The sequence below is a fragment of the Taudactylus pleione genome, unplaced genomic scaffold (genome assembly GCF_031769625.1).
Source record: "Taudactylus pleione unplaced genomic scaffold, aTauple2 ptg000395l, whole genome shotgun sequence".
NCBI classification, from domain to species: domain Eukaryota; kingdom Metazoa; phylum Chordata; class Amphibia; order Anura; family Myobatrachidae; genus Taudactylus; species Taudactylus pleione.
Genome location: NW_028284796.1, coordinates 3,155,998 through 3,181,387, shown reverse-complemented (window position 1 = coordinate 3,181,387; position 25,390 = coordinate 3,155,998). Strand labels below are relative to the sequence as shown.

General features: G+C 44.2%; 1 protein-coding gene across 2 annotated transcripts in view; it reads right to left on the bottom strand.

Moving 5' to 3' along the window:
- XRN1 (5'-3' exoribonuclease 1) overlaps window positions 1–25,390 on the bottom strand; it is a 209,917-nt gene that overhangs the window by 54,470 nt on the left and 130,057 nt on the right. The window contains exons 26-33 of one of the 2 annotated variants that reach the window (XM_088446275.1): window positions 10,735–10,824; window positions 10,518–10,653; window positions 10,353–10,409; window positions 10,009–10,141; window positions 9,718–9,787; window positions 9,382–9,607; window positions 2,982–3,065; window positions 923–1,009 (exon numbers count right to left, since the gene is read on the bottom strand). In XM_088446275.1, the coding sequence (XP_088302401.1) occupies window positions 923–1,009; window positions 2,982–3,065; window positions 9,382–9,607; window positions 9,718–9,787; window positions 10,009–10,141; window positions 10,353–10,409; window positions 10,518–10,653; window positions 10,735–10,824 (883 nt within the window). The remainder of the gene's footprint in view (window positions 1–922; window positions 1,010–2,981; window positions 3,066–9,381; window positions 9,608–9,717; window positions 9,788–10,008; window positions 10,142–10,352; window positions 10,410–10,517; window positions 10,654–10,734; window positions 10,825–25,390) is intronic. The other variant, XM_088446277.1, reaches the window with a different exon arrangement.

The following is a 25,390-nucleotide window of genomic DNA, read 5'->3' as shown; positions in this document are numbered from 1 at the left end:
TCCCCATGTAGTAGAGCCCCTTAGACAATGCCTCTGTAGTTGTGCCCCTTATGCAATGCCCCCTGTAGTTGTGCCCCTTATGCAGTGCCCATAGCTCCCCCTCCCAGTGCAGAACAGCTCACCCACACCCCTGTGCACTACTTACCTGTCTTCATGCTGGCACTGCTCCACACCGTCAGGGCTGCCGCTGACTGCTGGATGTAACTGGATCCAGCATGAGCACAGGCTCCTCACATCGCGGGTAACGTCATGATGTCACACGCGCACTGCATCACTGGGAGCGCTAGCCTCTGATCGCTTCAGAGGCCAGCGTTCAGAGTTGTTGTGATCAAGTTGGTCAAGATCTACTGGCGGGAGCTCCGCAAGCTACCGGTAGAATGAGATCTACCGGCAGGAGCTCCGTAAGCTACCGGTAGATCACGATCAACCTTTTGGTTGGTCCTGGCCTAACTGAACAAAGAACTTCTCATCCTCACTCGTCATTTACTCAGATTCCTCATTACAGGACCTTTCGCAGGCTGCACCCAATCTGTGGAATTCCTTCCCACATACAAGACATCCCCCTTAGCTTCCAAATCTTCAAGCGTTTCCCAACAACTCACCACAAGTATTCTAGAACGTTATCTGCTACCTATGAAAACGTATTATTATAGACCTTCCCACACTCCCCAAAAATTCATATATTCATTGTTACTAGGATATGCCCCAATCTACTGTAACAGAGTAGGACTATCACACCAAATTAGATTGACAGTAGAGCTCTGGGAGGTAGACTAGAGAAGGCAAACAATGGAACTTCACTAAATGATGAACCTTGCATGCAGATTTACTAGCACCACTGTAGAAACTAAACTTTGATGCAGTAATCGCTCAATATTTGATTAGACAAAATAACTACTGAAATAGTGTCCCTTTAACAAACCTTGTCATTCACGTTTTGTGGGGCTGGCTGTGGTCCCCCAGTTCCTTGTAAGGACTGCCACACATTGCAAAACTCCTCTTGTTTATGCTGAAAAAGGAGGATAAAACATTACAAGGTCCTATTATTATCACCATCATCATTTATTTATATTGTACCACCAATTAAGCGATACTGTCCTGGGAATATTTGTCACTTGGAGTAGAATCTAAATTATGACCCCAATGAGAATCTGTATGAAATCCCGGCAGTCGGGATGGCTGCTGTAAATATACAGACAGCGGCATCCCGATGCTCAAGATCCCGACAAGGGTCATGTAAATAAGGTAACCCTCCCCCTAACCCTCTGTTCCTGCATCCTAATACTGTCGGTATTCCGGCGCCGGTCTTCTGGCCGGGTAGTGGCATCCTGGCGCTGGGATTTCATCAGCCGGGATGCCGGCTGTAGGTAGAATAACTGCATCCCCCCAATGATGTGAGGCAGATGATTTAGTCCCAGACCACCAATCTGAGGCACCCCTGCAAGTGCCCTGAGGCAGCCCAGTTAGGGAACCACTGTCCTAGCCACAAAAGGACACTTTTCAATATTTAATCACTGAGAATATAGCCAACAAACCAAATCCTTTTTAACACTGCATTCATTGTAATACCCCCATAAAGACGCATGATAGAATTTTAGAAACAATGTGCATTTTATCTATCACTCCAATCAGAGAGGCGACCTATTCAGATTGTGAACCATCCCCTAACTAAAAATACTATTCTTTACGTAATAGGTAAAGCAGTGTAATTTTTCTGTCCTTTTTGCTAAATCTCTGGGCATCACCAGCTGGCTTACAACACAGGTTGTGGAAAGGCTCTCCTCTCTCCTAACCCAGCTTTGCCATCTCACCAGTCTCTGAGTAGAATTAGACCTTGTATGCTCACAGTTAGGTACAGTGAGCATGCGCGCAATATTGATAATGTAAGCACTAAGGGCCTGATTCAGCAGAGTACACAATAGAGATATTGAATGCAGTGAAGCGATTGTTTGCCACTGCACATGCGTACAAGCCGCATTACACATGCACAGCAATCGCATTGCAATTACGGACACAGAAAGGAATCCATCACAGAGTGAGTGACAGGATGTCAGCGTTTGGGGGATGGTGACAAGGTAGTGGTCAGAAAAACGCAGGTGTGCCTGTCTGTTTGAATGCAGTTTCATGGGTGTGCATAAATTAGCCAAAGCGATTGCTTACGCAGCATGAGAGCTCTCTGCGTGCGACAAGGCTTGCAGTTTCTGCGGCTAGTCAGACCTGCTGTAAATGCTGTGTGATGGGCCAATGTGCGTTGATGATAACGATGTTTATGCAGAAAACGAGGTTAGACAGATAGGAGAAAGCAGCAGTGGGAGTCCCTCTGCCGGCTGTGCTTTGGCAAGCATTAGCATATTTTTGCAGTTGTGTTCTGTACGAAATCGTAGCTGCGATCGCAACTGCGTATGATGCTGAATCAGGCCCTAAGATTAAAAGGCTAGTGGTGATTAGGTCAGTGGTTGGCTGGTAAATATGTACAACAGATCATTATAAACAGAATAGAATATGAGGAAATAGGACAAGTACCTCAGGCCACTTGCAGGTGTGCCCCAGATTGGTGGTCTGGGACCAACTTAATAATGGACCACAAATGTAAATACAATGTAAACGGGATGTAGTCAGCATCCCGGCTGACTGGATGCAGACGGTCTAAATACGGGGTCCTGGCTCCATAATACCGGCCGTCAGCATCCCGAAGGTAAGTATTGGGGGTTAGGAGGAGGTTTAGGCACTAGGGGTAGGTTAGGTTTAGGGTGTGTACAGGGGGGGGGGGGGGTAAAGTTCAGGCACTAGGGGTGGGGGGGGGTGGGGGGGTTAGGGTTAGGCACCACAAACGGAGGGATAGGGTAGGGAGAGGATGGGGGTTAGCATACCGACCAACAAGTGTTGGTATGTTAGCCCTGCTGGGGTCCTGGCATCGGGATTCTGACAGCCGGGATCCCGACTGCCAGCAATCCATACCCAACCCATGTAAACTAACTTGCCTTTTGTTTCTGATTTCCAGATGAAACAAAACCTTTGTGAGGAGAGCTTGTATTTCCCTGAAATTGCTGCTTTCCATCTGGTTGCTTAATAATGGAGGGAAATGAACAGGTAAATATACGGTTACACAACATTTGAGAGAGGTGGGGAGAAAATGTTGGGGCAGGGAAGAGAGAATACGGTGCAGTGCTAGCAGAGAGAGAGGTGGGGAGAAATTGTTGGGGCAGGGAAGAGAGAACATGGTGCAGTGCTAGCAGAGAGAGAGGTGGGGAGAAAATGTTGGGGCAGGGAAGAGAGAATACGGTGCAGTGCTAGCAGAGAGAGAGGTGGGGAGAAAATGTTGGGGCAGGGAAGAGAGAATATGGTGCAGTGCTAGCAGAGAGAGAGGTGGGGAGAAAATGTTGGGGCAGGGAAGAGAGAATATGATGCAGTGCTAGCAGAGAGAGAGGTGGGGAGAAAATGTTGGGGCAGGGAAGAGAGAATATGGTGCAGTGCTAGAAGAGAGAGATGGGGAGAAAATGTTGGGGCAGGGAAGAGAATATGGTGCAGTGCTAGCAGAGAGAGAGAGGTGGGGAGAAAATGTTGGGGCAGGGAAGCGAGAGAGAGCTGGGGAGAAAATGTTGGGGCAGGGAAGAGAGAATACGGTGCAGTGCTAGCAGAGAGAGAGGTGGGGAGAAAAGGTTGGGGCAGGGAAGAGATAGAATATGGTGCAGTGCTAGCAGAGAGAGAGGTGGGGAGAAAATGTTGAGGCAGGGAAGAGATAGAATATGGTGCAGTGCTAGCAGAGAGAGGTGGGGAGAAAATGTTGGGGCAGGGAAGAGAGAATACGGTGCAGTGCTAGCAGAGAGAGAGGTGGGGAGAAAATGTTGGGGCAGAGAAAAGAGAATACGGTGCAATGCTAGCAGAGAGAGAGGTGGGGAGAAAAAAAATGGGGGGGTAGTGGTGGAGACAAAAAATAAAAGTCAGACAACGCAGGGCAATATGGATAGGATAAAATAAAGCCTTTTGAGTGAGGAAAATATAATTGCACAATCTAGTCTACATAGAGAAGCCTAATATCCGCTTATACAGTCGACATGAAGAGTGCCTGCTACTCTGCCAATCTTCTGATGAAATAAAAGTAAATAAACAGCGACCCTTCTACCAAAAATATAGTAGGTCTTCATTAAACAATTGCCATTGAGTAAAGCATCTGTCTTGGTAAGCATGATGCCATTTTCCACCTGATACTGAAAAGGTTCAGCTCCTATGTTAACAGATAAATGGGCACTTTCTTTGGCAGACTGCAATGAGCTTGTATACAATAAGTAGACAATCATGACTGTTCTTCTGAGGTCTGTCCTGGTTCCTCTTTCTCTCCACTTTTACCCACCCTACTCCCTTCCAAACAAATGTGGTGACTGTATGCAGCACATTGGGCGCACTGAGACTTAAGGGTCCATTTAACAAGAAAAATGTGTGCTGCAGATATAGAAATATATATTTAAAAATGTTATAATAAATACATATTAAACTTATAGGCCTAGTTGGAACAAGGGCACACTCAGAAGGGCGGTATTGCCGCTCTGGTTCATATGAATAGGAACTGGATTGCTATTGTGCCAGAGGGTAGCCCATCACTGGTGGTTCAGGAGCCTCTGAGCAAACCAGCAATGAATAGTACTTCAACCCTAGCTGGCTGCTGCAGAACAGCAGTCCTGGTACCTGGCCTGGAGCAGTGCTCACCTGGAAGATACTATTGCTAAGAGTTTTAAAGCCAATGAATAAGGGTGCCATAGTAGAGAGAGAGCTAAGGCTATTTTTGACAGCCAGTGCATGGACAAGAGGTGAAAATACTCACCATTACATCAGTGTATCTGAGTCCATCTGGGGGACTCTGGCAAACATGGAATGTAGAGGGTGCTGAGAGGAGGTGACATCAATCTAAAGTTGTTTATTGCCAAGTCCATCCCCTCTACATCTCATGAACCCCTAAGAAGCCAATGGGAATCAATTTAAACTGAAAGCCCAGAGGAGAGCCTAACAATTAGGACTAAAAAAAACGGAGGGTGAGTAAAAAACAGAGTGAACAACAAAGGGGGCCAGTGTATCCCAGATGGACTCAGAGAAAGGGATTTTACCATGAGTGCCAACAATCCTCTTTTCTCCATTCTGGGAGAAACTGTCAACCAAGGGGACATTCCAAAGTTGTACCTAGGGGAGGGTGCACTCTGCCAAATCTGCATATATTTTATACTAAAAACAGCAAACATATTGAACTACTACTAGCATACATATTGAACTTGTAGAATTTCGTGTAAGAATGAACGGAGGTTCAGCTTACCACCCTACAAAACTGCTCCAGCAAAGTACTGGCGCTCACTGATCTGGCAGAATGAGCCACAATACCTTCGGGAACAGGGACCTGTTCTGGGACTTACACTTGACCAATAGTTACAGTGAACCATTTGGCAAGTGTTTTTTTTTTTTTTTTTTTTATGGCCAACCTCTTTTGTGTGTCTCATACAAGATTAGAAGACTGTTTTCTGCAACAAGGCCTTGCTATCCACAAAGATTTTCAAGGCCTGAACCACATCCAAGAAAGAGATGTCTTCTCCACTGGCTGAGGCAAGATCTTGGTGCAACGCAAGAACAAGTTGTGATTTAAAGGAAATCTGGACACTGTCATCAGCTCAAAAAGGGGACTAGTTTGCTTTTCCACCTGGACAGGGCTGTACTACGACTACCAGTATCTACACGAGGGGGCACCAATTCAAACACATCTTGCTGAAAAAATGGAAAGTGGCATTTTTTTCTTGCCAAGTGAAGCATATGAACTTCAGTTGCTCAAAGGGTGGATTTTCAAATGCATAGAGAACCAAATTAAGTTCTCATGGCACCGCTAGTGGAACATAAGGGAGTTGGACATGCAATACACCATGAAGGAAGTATTAAACTTCTGGAAAACAGTAGAAGTAATTTTCTTTAAAAAAAACAAACAAACAAACATAAGCTAAAACCTGCACCTTCAATGAGGTCAGCTTCAATTTGCAAGGTACTGTAAGCCCACTTAAACACTGAATCTTCTTCTGCTCGTACCAAGGGATATACTGTATGTAGTACATCTTCCAAACTATGTGGTTGTTTTTGGAAGATACCCACACATTCCTGACCCTCATCGTTTGGAAGACCCGGCCGGAAAACATTTTAGCCCCAGGGTAATCGGCTTCCCAGTTTTTTATACCGGTGATGATGACCGCTGATATGACCGTAACAAACCTCTTTCTACAACAAAAAATCTTGCCAATGGGCTTCCAGTTCTCCACTGGTTGTCTATGTATGCCATGGCCATTGCATTGTTGGACTGTATACAAAGGGGTTTGCCCCACAAGAATGACTAAACTTCGAGCAATGCTCTTAGCATTGATCTGAGCTTGAGAACTTTTAGGGGAAGAAGAATGTGAGACATCACGTGTAAGTTTGGAAATTTGAGTTTCAGAATTAGACTGAAAGACAAATCCGGTTTCTGTACAAGGAACATGCTGGAGTAATAACCTAGGTCTTCCCGTGATTTTGGGACCAAGACAATGAAACCTGACTGCAGTAATACTGGACCTCTTGCAAGGTCATGTTGCTGACCTTGTAATTTGGAAGCTGGGTGGGGAAGAAGTCCTGTCCTTACTGCCTACCCCCTGGTGACCACCAGAAGAACCACCTGAAAAATGTTAGTTCACCACAGTCCTGATAAAACCAAAAACTCTGTCCCTTTGGTTTTGCAGTCTTAAGGAAGGCAATATTTGTTGCCAAGAGTCGAGAAATTAGTTATGATGGTGACCAGCACTACTCCAGAAAAGAACAGTACCAGAAAAAGGGCAGTCTCCAGAGTCTCCTTAGATTCCACATCCACTTCCCTGCATTTAAGCCACAGAGTATTTGACTGTCAAAGACAAAGCAGAAATATGGGTGAAGCCAAGGTCTGCATAAAGGAGTGCATCCCCATATAGGCAGGGAATTCATAATATGGTCTACCAGAGGAAGCAGATCTGATTGCGAAGATCTGAAACACAATCCCAAATGTTCTTCCCATTTTACATGGTAATGAAAATTGACTTGAACACCCTTTCACACTTCACCGATCTGAACCATCTTATAAGGATGCAGCATTGGTATAGGAATGATGGTAGCTCTGACAAGACTGGCAATGCAAGCATCTACTTGCTGTGGAATTTCCTGTTTACTCAAATCTTTGGGCACAAAAAGGTACACCGAAGCAAAGTGACATGACGCCTGGTAATGATGTTTTGCCAAGCGTCCCTCAAAAATTCAGTCAGTGGGAAAAAGATGCCAAACAGATTGGCTGCTTTTTAGTTTAGTTAGTAGAATGAAGTGCTCAGCGCCTTGCCTTCTAGGAGAGAAATCCTCCCAGTCATCACAATCGTCTAGATCTGAAGCCTCCTGAACCTTGTCCTCCTTCACCATAGAGGTCCAAAAAGGCCTCCTGAAAGGAGTTTAGCAAAGCACCCTGGCCCTTGAGGGAAGAGGTAATTAAGCCCATAATCTTTTGCATGAATGGAAACTAGGAAGGTACTAAATTAATCCCCTGTGGGTGAAGGGAGGTGCTACTAAGCCTAACAAAGTGGAAGAAAAAATTTGTTGACTCACTCGACTAGTACGCTCATGCCAGTTTAGCAGTTCCGTGATGGAGAATAGCATTACGCCAAGCTAGGCAGGTTCTGCCATTCTAGATGCACCATGGGATCGGGAAGACTTAATATCATGCTCTGTTCCTGCACAACACCTATTATCTGATTAATTCCTGTGGCCTACAGAAAATTGCTAGCCCCCTAGTGGTCAGGTGTTGAAACCATGGGCGGTCAAAAACAGACTACATGCTACCCTGTACCATAGTAATTGGTCAAGAAGAGCCAACTATAGTCGAAAGTAAAGAGATGCAGCAGGTACACCAAGTAGTAAGTGATAACGGGCTGGTGAAGGAGTTTGGTGGTGGCAAAGACTATTCTCCCACAACTTGTGCACAGTTGACACTTAGTCGGTAATTGTCTAATGGCTGAAAAATCCCAGAAAAAACTGGAAAGTTGCTATTTACAGGGTGCTAAGATTAAAGTATCCCTACATAGAACACTTTGAAGCAAGTTCTAAGGCTTGTCATGAAGAGAAATTGGACTACAGGTACTTCAGGCTTCAATTGCCTGCAAAGGATTTGCAACAAAGTATTAAAAAGTGAAAGTTAGATTTAGGATTGTTTAGTTTGTCCCATTACTTTTGACCCCTTAAAAAGTGGGAGGCACATATTGAAACTGTTGTAATTCCTACACCATTCACCCGATTTGGATGTAATTACCCTCAAATTAAATCTGAAAGTCTGCAGTTAAAGCACATCTTGTTTGTTTCATTTCAAAACCATTCTGGTGGTGAATAGAGGCCAAAATCTGAAAATTCTGTCAATGTCCCAATATTTATGGACCTGACTGTATAATATATATATATATATATATATATATATATATATATTACACACACATGCATATACACTTCTCCTCCCCCTACTTAAAGTATAATTTACTCCTAATCCCCAATTTGCCCCTATCATTTGGTTGCTGAGGCCCTGCTGCTTGTGTTGTGCAACAATGTTTATAAACCATATCCTTGTTCTGCATTGTTTTGTATTACTATTAACTGTTTTTCTTGTGTGCTCATTTATGTACTGTGTAAGGCGCTGCAGAACCTTTGTGGCACCATATAAATAGGATAATTGTATGTATATATAGTTATTAAAACTTTGGGCACCAGGTGCAATACAAATCATTTGACGCGCGATACAATTGCTAAGGCTACACTTTACGGAAGAGCGGTTTATCTGCCGCTACTTTCAGACCTCTTGTATTGGTTGTAGGGTTTTTTGAAGAATCAGGAAGGCTGACATACGGTACCCTGTTAGAGTTGAAGCAAAGCATTAGATATCATGTGCTGGCTATTCCATTTGACGTTACCTTCTACTTTGATAATGCTGTAATTCAAATGAAAGCAGTTGTTGACCACAATGGAGGACACAATTGAACGCTTTTTAAATTATATGTAGCACCACATGGTGACATTTGTAATTTGTTTCCAATAAATGGCTAGCATTTACTCTGAATGACCTATTGTTCAAATGTATCTTTTCTAAGTAGGGATACTTTAATTTTAAAGCCCTATATTTCAAAAATAAACCAAACAAATTTCCCGCTACATTTTATAATTTTTCTAGTTTGAACATTTAAAAAGCAAAACTGCCGATTTTTTTATTTAGATTGTTCCTAGTTGTTTTCAGTATAATTTTTCTTTAAAAACAGACAGATTGTCAATTACTAATTACTGTGGCTGGCCATTTAATTTGTGTGTATTAGTGGCAGAAGTTCTTACCCGGGTGGGAATGAAGGGAGAGCGTGGAGAGTGGTTTAGGGCACCAAGGTGGCCTTTTTGGGATCCTCCTGCAGATAATTCAGGGGAGTAAGGGGAATAGTGATTGATGGCTGGTTGTGGTTTTACTATAGCAGTCAACTTCTGTCCTCCACTCTCTGTACGATTACCGTGAGAAAGATTGATTAAGGCACTTGTTGGTAAACGATAGCCTCTGGACTGGGAACTCCTGCAAGCACCAATGTAAAAACAAAAAAAATAAAAAGTATGCAAGAATTAGAAAATAGTTCTTTACTCATTTACCTGATAACAGCACAATAAGCCTTTTCATATCCATACCTTAATGTTAAACCACCAGGGAATTCCTCATCAAACAATACTTCAAGCAGCACATCAACATCGCGCTCAGCTGCAAATATATAACAATGTAACGGCATATTACTACATTTAACCTACTACCAACACTTGTGTGGTCTCCAAAATATTTTGTTCCTAAATAAAAGGATAATAGAATTTTTAGTATAGAATTTAAACTAATAAGCAGAGTACAAAAACAAATAAATAATATCAAAAGCAAGCAACAGAGACCGTAGAGACGGCATAGTCGTCAGACTGAAATATTTCCCTTACCTCCTTTGATTCCAATAATGGTTCCTCTGAGCCCTAAAGGGACAGAAAAGCTCTCCCGCACATTGACGACACGGTCAAATAGCCGGAACTCTGCATCTCTGTCTGGAACGACCCCATGCTGCTGTGCAAGAGGCTGACAAGAGGAAATGTAATTTATATATAATTTGTTTAAATATACCATCATATTACAGCTAAAAATCCTACACCGCCTCTACTGTAAGCAACTAGGTCATTGTCTCTAGCAGTGCATGAGCTGAACATATAGCGATTGGTAAATCTCAATTGATACCAAGGTGGCCCGAAACGTCTATGAAATGCAAATGTTTCAATTTTACAACACTTACCCGGAACAATAAATGCGGCTTCACAGTCACCCGCACCTTCTTATTGCTCTTCTTGGTCTGAAGGGAATAAACATATTACCTCTTGAAAGAGTATGTTATAGTATAATAAAGTACTGTTCTACGTATATCTGGCTCCTGGTTATGGTAGGGATTAATGAGCCTTACCTTATACTTTGCAACCTCCTCCTCAAGTTTCTCCACAATAGCAGCATCTAAGATTTGCAAATCACATGACGAGCGTGACAACATGCTGACAGGGTGGGCCTTCAGCCAGGAGGCAATCTCCTGAACTTTCTCTGCACTGTGCCCAAGGAGAGAATGTGTTACCCAGCAGAGAAACAGATACACAGTCACAGCATTTGTAAAGTACTAGATTTCTCACCCATTCTCATCTTCTCCTGGCCAAATGTCATCCTCATAGAATACATCGTCTTGGCTGGTCTTTGAAATGTACTTAAAGAGCTCAGGGTACCTGGAACAATAAACAATGCACATATAATTGATTCCATGTGCCGATACCACTTCATATTACTTAAATATTAAATATACACTCTATGTAGACATTTGCGAATGAAAAATAAACAAAAAACTTATTCTAGCCTGCTGCAGAATGGCCTTAGGTGGATAGCAGAGTAGAAAGATCTGTTGTCCATCACACGTGGGCCTAGCAAAGGCGTGAAATCCTTAAGGGACATGACTGGACTCGGTGGCTAAGCGCTTAGACCTCATTAAAAGATTGAGGGTCTGGAGGCAAACGAAAAGAGTGGTCCTTTATAGAGAGCAGTAAGAGATTGACTCAAGTTAGGAATGCTTTTGTCATGTGAAAATGAAAGTATTAAACCAATGTGACTGGATACCAAAGGAAAGTCTGTTAATATAGAATAATTTGAGGACAAAAACAATGCTAAAACAGGAGCAGACCTCTGTTCTCTAACCCCACAACCAATTGATACGAGTCAAAGCGGGAAGGCGGCCTCTTCCTGGTAATGGGCCATTTGCGGGACTGGACCTGACTTGCATAACAAATAAGCTTGGCGTTGAAGGCATTAGAGCAGTTTGTCCTCTTCTGGAGTTGGTACACACTCTTCTACCAGAAACTGTCTGATGGTTTATCAAACATGCATTGAGGCCCATCTAGCTACCAGCTTGCTGCAGCTAAAAAGGCATAACATTAATGAATATACTGCAGGCTTCTGGAAACTTACAGATGGTGATATAGGGAGAATATCATAAGCTAATTGAAACCTACAAAAGACTGACATTGTGTTCACACCTTCTGCCCCTGGAATTGTGTGAGAAAAAAAGTCGGTACATGCATTCTGATTTTTGTCATACTGTTCACTTGAGCAACTACAAATCTTTCTATCAGACGACTTCCTGATGTAGAGACCATGTGCTTGGAAGACCTGCCACGACGTAGTATGCTGAAAGCAAATTAGGGTTTCTTTGCCAATATATCAGTTTTGCACACCACACCATCATAGCTTTGTTTCTCGAGACTCCCTGATGATTTATGAAATCTAACGCTGCCTTTTTGTGTGAGAATACCCCAAGATGCTTCCCTAGTAACATGATAAAAATGTTGAATGGCTTTCCATACTGCTCATCTCCAATAGATCTACTGTATGTGAATTTTATTTTCTTCCCATGTCCATGCCATGTGCTACCCTTGTGAGAAGATGAGGTCTCCAGCCTGTAGCACTGCAATCTCTCATCAGTATTAGCCACGCTTGATCTAAGAGTGGTATTCCCTTTGTCTTTTATCTTGGGTTTTGGCACCAGAGGAGATACCTCTTTGTGGTTCTCAGTAATCTGATGTTGCGGTCTAGATCAGAGGTTCCCAAACTCAGACCTCAAGGCACCCTAATGGTCCAAGTTTTAAAGATATTCATGGTTGAGCGCAGAAGGTTAAATCAAATTGACTGAAGCACTAATTAAGTCAGTCACCTGTGCCCAAGCATGGTTATCCGCAAAACCTGGACTGTTAAGGTGCCTTGTGCGTTAGGTACCTCTGGTCTAGATAGAATTACTAATCTTGTATGATCACAAGATGGACTATCAGAAATCTGAGCATGCCACCGCCTATATGTTGGAGGAAAACATTGCACACAAGGTCACAGCACTTTACTCATGGTTGTTTGTTGATTGCTCGGTTGATATTTAAATAAAGAAAAGAAATCCTGCACAAGACAAAAAACCTCTTCAACAATGATCATCAACCAGCATATACAACTAATATCTAATCATCATTTATTGTTTACTATGGCTGGAGGTGCTCCCAAGAAACAATAGAAATGCTCATACGCGTTTGTGTTTCAGCCAAGGCCAAAAAGACGAAACAGAAGGTTCCTTGTTTGTGGCACACTTTTTCCAAAAATTGTGAAATTGTTGTAATTATGATTTAAAAATATAACCTTTGTTTTATTCTACGTATAAAAGGGGGGCCAGGGCGAAAGGTAGACAGCTGAATAGGAAATGGTGTCCCATGAACCTGAGCTTTTTCTAGGCTAATGGATTAACCCCTGCTCTATATTGGAACAAAGAGTGCAACCCTAAAATTCAAAAGATTTAATACAAATCTCAAAAGAAAACAGGATGAGTTTGTGAAAATGAGGCACACTGGTAATCCCATGAGCTAGCTATTTGTCAGGCTATTAACAAAGATTTGTGAAACACTAATTCCTCTAATTAAAATATCTATTTTATTAATTCTCAATTAGAAAATTAAAGTTATGGTAGACTTACCTTGATAACTCCTTTTCTTCGAGGTCCACAGGGATACCATGGGGATAATGTAGTTGGAGAGATCCAGGCACCAAACAGTTAAAGTTTTCAGCTCCCAGGATGCCTCGGGTCCTCCTCCACATATACCCCGCCCCCAGCCACAGGCCTTCAGTTTTGTTAACAAGCCTCAAGGCAGGAGAAGGAAAAGCAATCGTACACCAGAAACACTCTAAAGCTGGGCATCCACTATACAATTTTCTGTCAGATATCTGTCCAATCTGGCTGATTGGAATGAAAACCTAGTAATGTATGGGAGCAAATGACAATCATCCATTTGCTCACAAACACTGGAAAATAGCCAAAAATGGTTCTTCAGACAAATTGGTTAAAACACGCAATTTTAACCAATCTTTACTTTTTTTTTGTCCTTTTTTCACTGTTTAAAACCATATGATCGACTGTCATTTGCTCCCATATATTGCCAGGTTTTCACTCGAACCAGCCAGATTGGACAGATATCTGACAGAAAATTGTATAGTTGATGCCAAGCTTTACACAAGAGGAGGGAATCCATGACCGAAAGAAAAATAATTTCAGTTGTATCAGGGTGGGTGCCCTGTGGACCCCATGGACCTCGAAGAAAAGGAGTTAACAAGGCATTTCTACCATAACTAATTTTCTTCTTCTTCAGGGTCCATACGGATCCACAGCGATACCATGGGTATGTCCTAAAGCAGTTCCCCTAGGGTGGGGGACACTACCGATCAGAAACTTGTCGCCCAAAGGAAGCATCCTGAGAGGCATAAGTATCAAAGGCGTAGAAAAGTGTGGACAGAAGACCACATGGCTGCCTTACACAACTGTTCAGCAGAGGCACCACGACTAAACGCCCACGATGGCCCTACAGACAGAGTAGAATGTGCTGTCACCGTGCTTGGGACAGGGAGATCAACCTGTGTGCACAACTGAGAGATAGTCATGCGTAGCCATCTCGCCACAGTCTGCTTGTAAGCTGCCCCTCCTCGTTTGGAATACCATATACTACAAAAAGAGCATCTGATTTTCTAACAAAGGGCCTGATTCAGAGCCCGACGCTATTTGCGCTCGCTCGTTCAGAAAAAGGGGCCGGCTATTTAAATTGAGCACTCGCTCTTTGCGGTCTGTTGACGCCTCTATGTCTGAGCGAGCGAACTAAACATGCGCTCGCTATTTTGTAAAGGCGCCCCCCTGGCCGCTCGCATCTCCGCTATTTATTTGATTAATCGAGTACATCGAAAGGCATCTGAACTGCTCGCAGTGCTTGTGGTAGGATTTTCCTACCGCAATCATGCGAACAGTTCAGGCTAAGAAACAACCAAGTGACGTGGTCGATGACGCTGCTTTGTTAATTATGCACACCCTTAAAACGCCCGTTTTGACCTTTTGGCACGCCTGCCTTCGGATCACCACTCCCCGTTTTCAAGCACCTTCCCCTGTTACCACCCACAAACGCCTGATCCTGTCACTCAAATTAGCAGGCACTCGCTATTTTGCGAGCGCTCGATTTCCGACCGCAATGACTGGTTGGCGCATTACGACCCATACGCATGCGCAGATGTGCGAACATCGCTCGGAGCGAACGAACGGCCGCTTACGAGCGGCTCTGAATCAGGCCCAGAGGCCCTGATTCAGAGCCGGACGCTCTGACAGAGCGCTCGCTCTGAATCAGGGCCGGTCTTTTTTTTTTTTTTTTTTTAGAACGGCCTCCTGGCCACTCGCATAGCTGTGGGTGACCACCCACAGCTATAGCGAGCGGCCAGGAAGATGGTCGCGATGGTCAAGACCATCGCGACCATCCGGCTTGCGACGAGACTCTTGTTGTAGGGTCTCGTTGCCACAAGCCCCAGAGAGATTTCGGCTCTGACAGAGCCGAAATCTCTCCCACTGACATCACTCGTGGTGTCAGTGGGGCGGCTCCAAACGGAGGCGTTCACATGGGAACGCTTCCGTTTGGGCAGCCACTCCCCTGGCCCGCCCACCAAAGGGAGCGTGCTGTCGATGTTGAGTGACAGCACGCCCCCTTTGGTACGAGACCCGGTGCGACTGCTTGCCTGTCGCTATCCGGGTCTCACGCATGCGCACGACGGAGCCGGCTCCGTCGTGCGCATGCGCTCTGGGCCACCATCGACTCGGTTGCGAGCGCCCAGCGCTTGCGACCGGGTCTGAATCAGGCCCACAGTTTGTAGGCTCCACATAGATGGAGAGAGCACAAACTACATCCAGGGAGGCTTCACCTACAGAAAGATCTGGAGCCCGAAAATCTGGAACTAAAATTTCTTCATTCACATGAAAAAGGGACACTACCTTAGGAAGGTAACCCTCCCTTGTATGAAGAACAGCTCTATCCTGCCAAATCAGAGACTCTGCATGCAGAAGAGATAGCGAGGAGAAAAAAAAAGAGTCTGCGCTGTCAACCATTTCAAATCCACACAGTCCAGGGGCACAAATGAGGGAGACTGTAGCCATTTAAGAGCCAAAGACAAATCCCACGGTGCTACCGGTGGAACAAAAGGAGACAATTTTTTTTCAAGGAGTTCTGTGAGTTCAAACATCTGGTATTGAGGCAATCTTCCTCTAGAACTAGACTGATGGTGCAGAAACCTGCACTCTCAAAAGTGGCCAGGCGGAGACCATGGTCTAAACCCGCCTGGAGAAAAGCCAGTTCCCTGGAAACTCTAAGCACCTTAGGATCATACTCTCTGTGGGAACACCACTGACCAAATGAATGCCAAACCCTGTAATAGATCGGGGAAAGAGGCCCTAAGCATCGTCTGATTTACAGAACTGGAAAAACAGTTTGCTCTTAAGATGGAAGATTCAAGAGCCACGCCGTCAAAGCCAGACAAGGTAAGTCCGGATGCCAGCAGGGATTCTGCGTTAGCAGATCCTGCCATAGAGGAAGAGCATACGGAATGTCCATGGATAGATTCTGTATGTCAGTGAACCAATGATGTCTGGGTCAAGACGGAGCCACCAGTATTACTGTTCCGCCTTCCTGCTTGAATTTCCTGAGAACTCTTGGTTGGAGGGAAATTGGAGGAAAGAGATACACCAGCTTAAAAGTCCCATCTTACTGCCAGTGCATCCACAAAGGCTGCTGATGGGTCTCTGAACCTGTACCTGGGGACCTTGTGGTTGTGACGTGATGCCATTAGATCTATTTCTGGTAGACCTCATTTGTTTACCAGGAGCTGAAAAACTCCCAGATTGAGAGACCACTCTCCGGCGTGTATGTCCTGGCGACTTTGGAAGTCTGCTTCCCAATTGAGTGTTCCCGGTGTGAATATTGCTGAGATGGCAAGAAGATGACGTTCTGCCCAAATCAGAACCTTTGTCACTTCTTTCATGGCTGCATAACTTCTCATGCCTCCCTGATGATTGAGGTAGGCCACTGTAGTCGCGTTGTTGGACTGGATCTGGACCGCCCTGCACTGGAACAGGTCCTGTGCCATGACAAGTGCTTTGTATACTGCTTGCACTCTAGAAAGTTTATTGGCAGATGACTTTCCTGATTTGTCCATCTTCCCTGAAAAGTGTGATAACCTGTCACTGCACCCCACCCGCGGTGAGAAGCACCCAATTTGAAATCCAGAATGTGCGCCCTTTGTTCAGATGATACTTTCTCAGCCACCACAGGAGGGAGTGACAAACTCTGGAGTGAGAAGGATCCTCTGGAAACTTATTAGAGGATACTGTCGTTCCACCTGGAGAGAATCAATTTTTGCAGAGGCCTGGAATGGAACTGAGCATATCCCACCATGTTGAAGGTCCTGTATCTCTAACAGAATGGATACCCTTCACTTGCTTAGCAGCTTGCGTATTCGCAATGATAGGGCCGCAATCTTGTCCTCTGGCAGAAACACCCTTTGTGCCCGAGAATCCAGAAGAGCTCTCAGATGTACCATCTGCTGTGTTGTAGAAAGTGATGATTTCTTCCAATTGTTGATCCAGCCATGCTTTTGTAGGCAGGCTATGGTCAGTTGAAGATGGTTTTGTAAAACCAGCGGAGTCTGCGTCAATATCAGAAGGTCACCTAGATATGGTAATATTCTGACTCCCCGACGCCTGAGATAGGTTGTCATGACCGCCATTATTTTGGTAAATACACGGGGAGCTGTAGATAGGCTAAAAGGGTAGAGCCTGAGATTGGCAATGTTGCTGAAGGACAGCATACCGTAAAATTTGTTGGTGGGATGACATAATAGGAACATGGAGATACGCATCCTGAATGTCCAGGGAAACCATATAATACCCCAACTCCATTGCCAAAATAATTGACCAGAGAGTCTCCATACGAAACTTGGGTACATGGATAAACCTGTTGAGTTTTTAGATTTAGAATAGGGCGATGAGCCCAATTCGGTTTCTGAAACAAGAATAGATTGGAATAATAATCCTTTCCTTGTTGCGACACAGGAACTGGGATTATTAGCCCGCCTGCAGCAGGGAGTGAATGGCCTCCTGAAGGGCCAAGGCCTTGACCGCATCTGATGGGAGGATCTGTGCAAGAAAACTTCTGGGGAGGATGCCTCCTGAAAGTGAGAACATACCCGAGAGACCAGTTCTCAGACCCAGGTATCTGTTGTTGCTTGACGCCAGTAATCCACAAACTGAGAAGTCGGCCTCCAACCCTGGGATCTCCAAGGAGGAGGCCCGCCCCATCAGGCCGAGGGTTTGTCGTCCGGTTTAGGAGCTGGATGTCTTGCCAGCCCAGACCTCTTAGTTTGCCGCCTTGTTGTCCTGTGAAAAGTAGATGGTTTAGAGGAAGACTGTTCCCTTGCTCGTCCCTGAGGACGGAAGGACCGAAAAGAAAACTGCCTAGACTTTATTGTATCCATAGATGGCAGACCTGCTGACTTTGAAGCCGCCAGAGTAGCTATTATTTTATCTAACTCTGCTCCAAAAAGTACCTTTTAATAGAAAGGTAAAAAACTGCCAGAGCCTTCTTTGATTCCGTATCAGCTTTCCAGGATCTTAACCAAAGGGCCATGCGTGCCACTATTGAAGCTGCTGATGCCTTAGAAGCTAAAATTCCAGCATCTACTGCAGCTCCTCCCAGATAGGAAGCCGCTTCCCATATGTGGGAGATATACATCTACTGTTCTCTGGTAATATCTGGTAGAGTGTCTTCCAATGCCCCCATTCAATCTTCAACAGCTTTGTCTACCCAGGCTTCAGCCATAGCTGGAGTAACAGCTCCAGATGATGAAAATATTGCCTTAAGACAAGCTTCAATTTTTCTATCTGTGGAATCCTTCAGAGAAGATGCTGACGGAATAGGCAATGTAGCATTTCTGAATAAATGCGTCACATGAGCATCCACAGTAGGAGGTACCTCCCACTTAGTACTTTCAGAAACTGGGAAAGGATACAACAATGTTATTCTATTATTCACATAAAACAGTTTGTCTGGGTTACCCCATGCCTCTTCCATAAAGCTCAGTGAGCTGTTCAGATATAAGAAACTCCGTTTTGGCCACCTTCTGGTGGTGATTAAACACTGGAGCCTTCTTACTATGAGCTGGTTCATAATCCTGTATATCTAGGATTACCACCCTCACCAAATGAGGAACATCTACTGTGGATGGATGGTCCTCCTCCCCCGCGCTACACCCTGGATAGGAACACTGCGCATCATCTGATTCCTCTGATGATGTGTCTGAATCCATATGTTGAGCAGACTGATAAAAAGATAATTTGCGCTTATGCACCTTAGTAGCTACCGGTCTGCTTTCAACATTATATGGTGCCATACTCTGACTAGTATGGCCATAAACATCCTTCCAAAAACATAGAAGTAAAATAAAACATAAAATAAAAGCTTAGGACTGCCTGAGCAGGCCCTTATTTCAAAAGTGCGTCTTAATCCTGCTGCACCAAATGAACAAGTGAAGGCCTTTGGCTGGGGCGGGGGATAATTGGAGGAGGACTCGAGGCATCCTGGGAGCTGAAAGCTTTAACTGTGTGATGCCTGGATCTCTCCAAACACATTATCACCATGGTATCCCTGTGGATCCCTATAGACCCTGAAGAAGAAATGTGGTACAGTCTCACATACATAATATTGGAACGCTATGAAATATCAATTAAAATAAAAAGAGAGTGACTAGAAATGATCAATAAAAATATATGGTTAAAAACTATTGCCTTACAGAGTATTTGTATTAATTTCTCCTTTATTCTATAGGGATATTTATGTTAGGTATATAGCAATGACTTCATATTCCTGATAACACATCCATTTGAAAAATTATTGAATAGAAATACAGTATGTAATTGTCCAATTCCTGGTACTTCTTAAGGTGCCCACACACATACCAATGTGCACACGATCAGCCGATGTGTACGATTTCCCTTGAAACTCTCCCCGGCAGCTCTGCACCCGATCTCCACACAATTTGGTGTCCAATCTTCATACGATCTCTCCTGCATCCAGACTTTCACAGTGCATTGGGTCCTAGATTGTCAGATCTGCCCTACTGCACGTCAGATTTGAAGATGCGATGTGCAACCAGCGGGACGCGCATCGCATCGTGAGGTCACGATTGCGGCATATTTTACACGATCTGTCATTCCAATGCGTCGCAATCGGCCAGATCGGGTAAAATATTGCTATGTGTGTGGGCAGCTTTAGATTCTCCTGACTATATCATATTTCATGACAAAATATATTGCTTTCTCTTAGGAAAATATTATATGCACCCAATGTCGTTGTAGTAGGGGTGTGTGTGGTTATAGTGTAGAGTCCAACCAGAGTGACACTGTTGCTCTAAACTAAAGCTCAAAATCTGTATGCATCTCAACATCAAATTTGGGTACACTATAGATAAGCTGTTACAGTATGTACAGTAGTTATTGACACTCACAGATAGGTGTCAGATTATATACTTGGTGCCCCTTCCTCTGGTACCATAGTATTTATAATATTAGCCAAGAATTAGAATGTTGCTAGATACTACATTCCCATTGAATCCGTATAGGGGATAGTTTATCATTTATTGTAATAGGGCCATAAGCAAGGAATACCTTTGGCATAATACCATGACAATATGAGTGTGCGCTAGATATAGCGTTCACCCTCTAACAGTGTGGGGGATCACTTTTCATTCATTGCAGTCAGGCTATTATTCTGTGCTACCCATCGAAGATGCACAAATGATCTGGTTTTGAAACATGTTGGTATCTGATGAGAGGCTTAAAACACAATGGTAAGCAAAATGATAGGGATTTACTTCAGTAATGGTAGGAGGTCGGGATAGATTTAGGAGTTAGTCAGATAACTAACCAATCATGCTCTAAATTATGATATTAATATAGACACATTTATTGACATTTATAAAACCTATGATATGTGATTAATAGCTGGTGTCTGTCTGATAGCTTAGTGACAAAAGGATTGATATAGCGTATATGGCTTATATATGGCGTAGACTTATTGCAAGGACTACTGTTAGGAATATAGAGTGGCACCTCTGACTTCACCTTACTGATGCTGTTTTACAATAATCGCTAAGTATTAGTTGATTGCAGTAGATTCAGTACCAGCCTCTCTTCTCTCTTCTTAATAGTGTTACATAAAACAGGGAATAAGATTTAAAAAAAGAATGTACAAACAACTTCCTATGACTTGTCAAAGTCAAATAATTGGATATGATCGCTGTACAATTATTATCTGACGATATAGTCGTCTATGTTCTGATGATGAATTACTAGGACGCTACTTTGCGTCGGTGCAATCTGATGCGCTAAAAAGCGTATTCACAACACATACGCTGATACACATACACACACACACACACACACACACACACACACACACATATATATATACACACACACACACGGTCGCTCATATGCGTATGCACATACTTACACATGGATGCTCATCTGTATATATTCACATACATACACAGACGCATATTTGCTAGTTCAATACACAGACGCACATATGCGAACGCATACATATAAAATGGTTCCCTCACATTACAGTTAATAACCAGAGTTATTAAAGGTATTTGTTAGCTAATAATTATTATGTAATATGTACTTAAATGAGATCTAAGGTTCAGAATATAGTGGACATGTCATGTTTGGTATCATACTTAATCCCTGTTTATTTGCAGACATCCGTTTCTATCGGCAAAGAAGTCGTCCGCTAGTTATGGATGATAGGGAGTTATTGAATAACTCATGCGTCCGCTAGTTATGGATGATAGGGAGTTATTGAATAGAATGTATGCAGTAGTATGTAGTAGTAGTAGTAGTACTAGTATGCAGTGTTGTAGCCAGTATTAACCAGTTGTTCAGCGGGAAACTACACAATGTGACCGTTGGAGGATTGAGCCATACCCCTGATGACACCGTATGAACTGACCAATGACCAGATTGACAAGAAGCAAGAACCAATAAGAACATGTCAATTTGTCTCTTTGTTAACTCTGAAACTTGTAAGGTATATAAGTTGTGTGCTGACCTCAGTGTACAGACATCTTCTTGCGACCACAGACATCTTGATTGATGACTGTATACTGGGACCAGTGCGCACACGTATTTATCGAGCTGTACTTTATTATTGCTTTTTACTTTAATTGTTAAATCTTACATCGTGTCACCCCTTTTATACATAAATAACTTTTTGTGCTTTGGAACCACACGATTGGACTGTAAAGCAATTCTTTCTTAAGCGACTTGCAGTGCTAAATAGCGACTAGCGACTATTAGGAATCAATAGACTTCAAGCTAAAACAGAAATCTGGTAATTCTGCCCCAACCTGGGCGCATAGACACTAACAGCTGCAACTAAATCTCAGGTGGCACCCAAAACCACCCGTGACAAGGAAAGGTAAAAATAGTGAAAGCCACTCACGCTAGTGACACACAATAATAAAAAAATGAGTAGTAATACTTTCCTGGATATAATTGAGGAAAGTATTACTACTCATATTTTTATTTTTGTGTCACTAGCGCGACTGGGCTTTCACTACTTTTACATTTCCTATGACTTCAGTTAGTACTGACTGATTACCTACAGTATATACATACAGGTATAAAACAAAGTCAATAGGGACTACGTTCTCCTAAGTGAATCATAGCTTCAGGTTCACAGATCGATCCCTTAATATACAAGGTACTGTGTGTGATGGTACTCGTAATGAACAATGATCAGATATCTAGTTCTGAACCTTGTGGGTGCTCACACGCATTCTAATGGTCCTATGCTATCTATAGTACGGATCAGTATGTACAATAGTATAAAATGATAAGAATGAAGCCAATGTTTAAGTCTAAACCCACATTCCAATGCCGAGTCACACCTGGCCGAAGGTTCGGCCGAACAGACCTAACGATTGGTAAGTGCATACACATTTACCAATCATTTGGCTGATGTATCTGCACCAACATCACAACTAGGTGGGCATGTAAACTTGCCAGCCCAGTTGAGAAGTCAAATCACCCGCAAGTCTCTGCAGCAAGTGTACAGGCGGTTGGCAGGTCACCTGTACACACAGCCACATGGGCAGATGCGATAGGGCTGTGAACGACGTAATTCACAGACATTTCGTCTGTACACACCCGCCGATGCACTACAGGTATATCACCCGTTCAATGAAACGGGCGATATATCTGTCAGTGTGTACTAGGGGTGTGCACCGGCCACTTTTCGTGTTTTGTGTTTTGGTTTTGGATCTGGATCTTTCTTCGTGTTTTGGATCTGGATTGGTTTTGCCAAAACCACCCTTCCGTGTTTTGGGTTCTGGGTTTTGTGTTTTGGATCTGTATTTTTTTGAAAAAAAGCATAAAAACAGCTAAAATCACAGAATTTGTAGGTTTTTCTGCTCCTATGCTATTATTAACCTCAATAACCTTAATTTCCACTCATTTCCAGTCTATTCTGAACACCTCACACCTCACAATAGTGTTTTTATGTCCAAAAGGTTGCACCGAGGTAGCTGGATGACTATGCTAAGCGACACGAGTGGGCGGCACAAACACGTGACCCATCTAGGAGTGACACTGCAGTGGCAGACAGGATGGCAGTTAGAAAAACTAGGCCCCAAACTGTACATAATGCAAAGAAAAAAAGAGGTGCAAGATGGAATTGTCCTTGGGCCCTCCCACCCACCCTTATGTTGTATAAACAGGACATGCACACTTTAACAAATCAATCATTTCAGCGCCAGGGTCTGCCACACAACTGTGGCTGAAATGATCGGTTCGTTTGGGCCCCCACAAAACAAGCTGGCAATTAATGTGTCCCTGCACAAACTGGCTCTACGGAGGCAAGATGTCATCCTCATCCTCCTCATCCACCGATTCCTCACCCTCTTCAGTGTGTACATCCTCATCCTCACAAAGTATTAACTCGTCCCCACTTGAATCCACCACCACAGGTCCCTCTGTACGTTCTGGAGGCTGGTCTCCCTGGAAGAGCTGATAATTCATTTTGATGAACATCATCTTCTCCACATTCTGTGGAAGCAACCTCCTACGCCTTTCGCTGACAAGGTTCCCGGCTGCACTAAACACTCTTTCGGAGTACACACTGGAGGGGGGGCAACTCAGGTAAAATAGAGCCAGTTTGTACAGGGGCCTCCAAATTGCCTCTTTTTCCTGCCAGTACAGGTATGGACTGTCTGACATGCCTACTTGGATGCTGTCACCGATGTAATCCTCCACCATTCTGTCAATGGTGACAGTATCATATGCAGTGACAGTAGACATGTCAGAAATTGTTGCCAGGTCCTTCAGTCCGGACCAGATGTCCAAACTTGGTCCTGCCTGCCCTGCATCACCGCCAGCGGGTTGCTTAGGATACCTAAGTTTTTTCCTGGCAGCCCCAGTTGCGGGAGAAAATGAAGAAGGAGCCGTTGACGTGTCACGTTCCGCTTCAGCTGACAGTGTGTTCACCAGCAGGTCTTTGCACCTCTGCAGGCTTGTGTCGGCCGGAAAGAGAGACACCACATAGGCTTTAAACCTAGGATCGAGCACGGTGGCCAAAATGTAGTGGTCTGATTTCAACAGATTGACCACCCTGGAATCCTGGCAAAGCGAATGAAGGGCTTCATCCACAAGTCCCACATGCCGAGCGGAATCGCTCCGTCTTAGCTCCTCCTTCACTTTCTCCAGCTGCTTCTGCAAAAGCCTGATGAGGGGAATGACCTGACTCAAGCTGGCAGTGTCTGAACTGACTTCACGTGTGGCAAGTTCGAAGGGCTGAAGAACCTTGCACAACACGGAAATCATTCTCCACTGCGCTTGAGTCAGGTGCATACCCCCTCCTTTGCCTATGTCATAGGTGGATGTATAGGCTTGTATGGCCTTTTGCTGCTCCTCCATCCTCTGAAGCATATAGAGGGTTGAGTTCCACCGCGTCACAACCTCTTGCTTCAGGTGATGGCGGGGCAGGTTCAAGAGTGTTTGCTGGCGCTCCAGTCTTCGGCACGCAGTCGCTGAATGGCGAAAGTGGCCAGAAATTTTTCGGGCCACCCAAAGCGTCTCCTGCACGCCCCTGTCGCTTTTCAGAAAATTCTGCACCACCAAGTTTATTGTGTGAGCAAAACATGGGACGTGCTGGAATTTGCCCAGATGTAATGCCCGCACAATATTGGTGGCGTTGTCAGATATCACAAATCCCCAGGAGAGTCTAAGTGGGGTAAGCCACTGGGCGATGATTTCCCTCAGTTTCTCTAAGAGGTTGTCGGCGGTGTGCCTCTTACTGAAACCGGTGATACACAGCGTAGCCTGCCTTGTAACGAGCTGGCGTTTCTGAGATGCTGCTACTGGTGACGCTGCTGCTGTTGCTGCGTAAGGTGATACATCTACCCAGTGGGCTGTCACAGTCATATAGTCCTTAGTCTGCCCTGTTCCACTTGTCCACATGTCCGTGGTTAAGTGGACATTGTGTACAACGGCATTTTTCAGGACACTGAGGACACTTTTTCTGACGTTTCTGTACAGTCTCGGTATCGCCTGCCTAGTGAAGTGGAATCTAGACGGGATTTGGAACCGGGGACACACTACCTCCATCAATTGTCTAAATCCCACTGCACTAATGGCGGATACCGGACGCACGTCTAACACCAACATAGCAGTCAAGGCCTCAGTTATACGTTTTGCTTCAGGATGACTGCTGTCGTACTTCATCCTCCTCGCTAAGGACTGTTGGAGGGTCAATTGTTTAGTAAAAGTAGTGGTGTTCCTACTTCCTCTCTGGGATGATGAACGACTCCCAGCAGCAGCAACAGCAGCAGCGGCAGCAGTAGGCGTAGCAATGC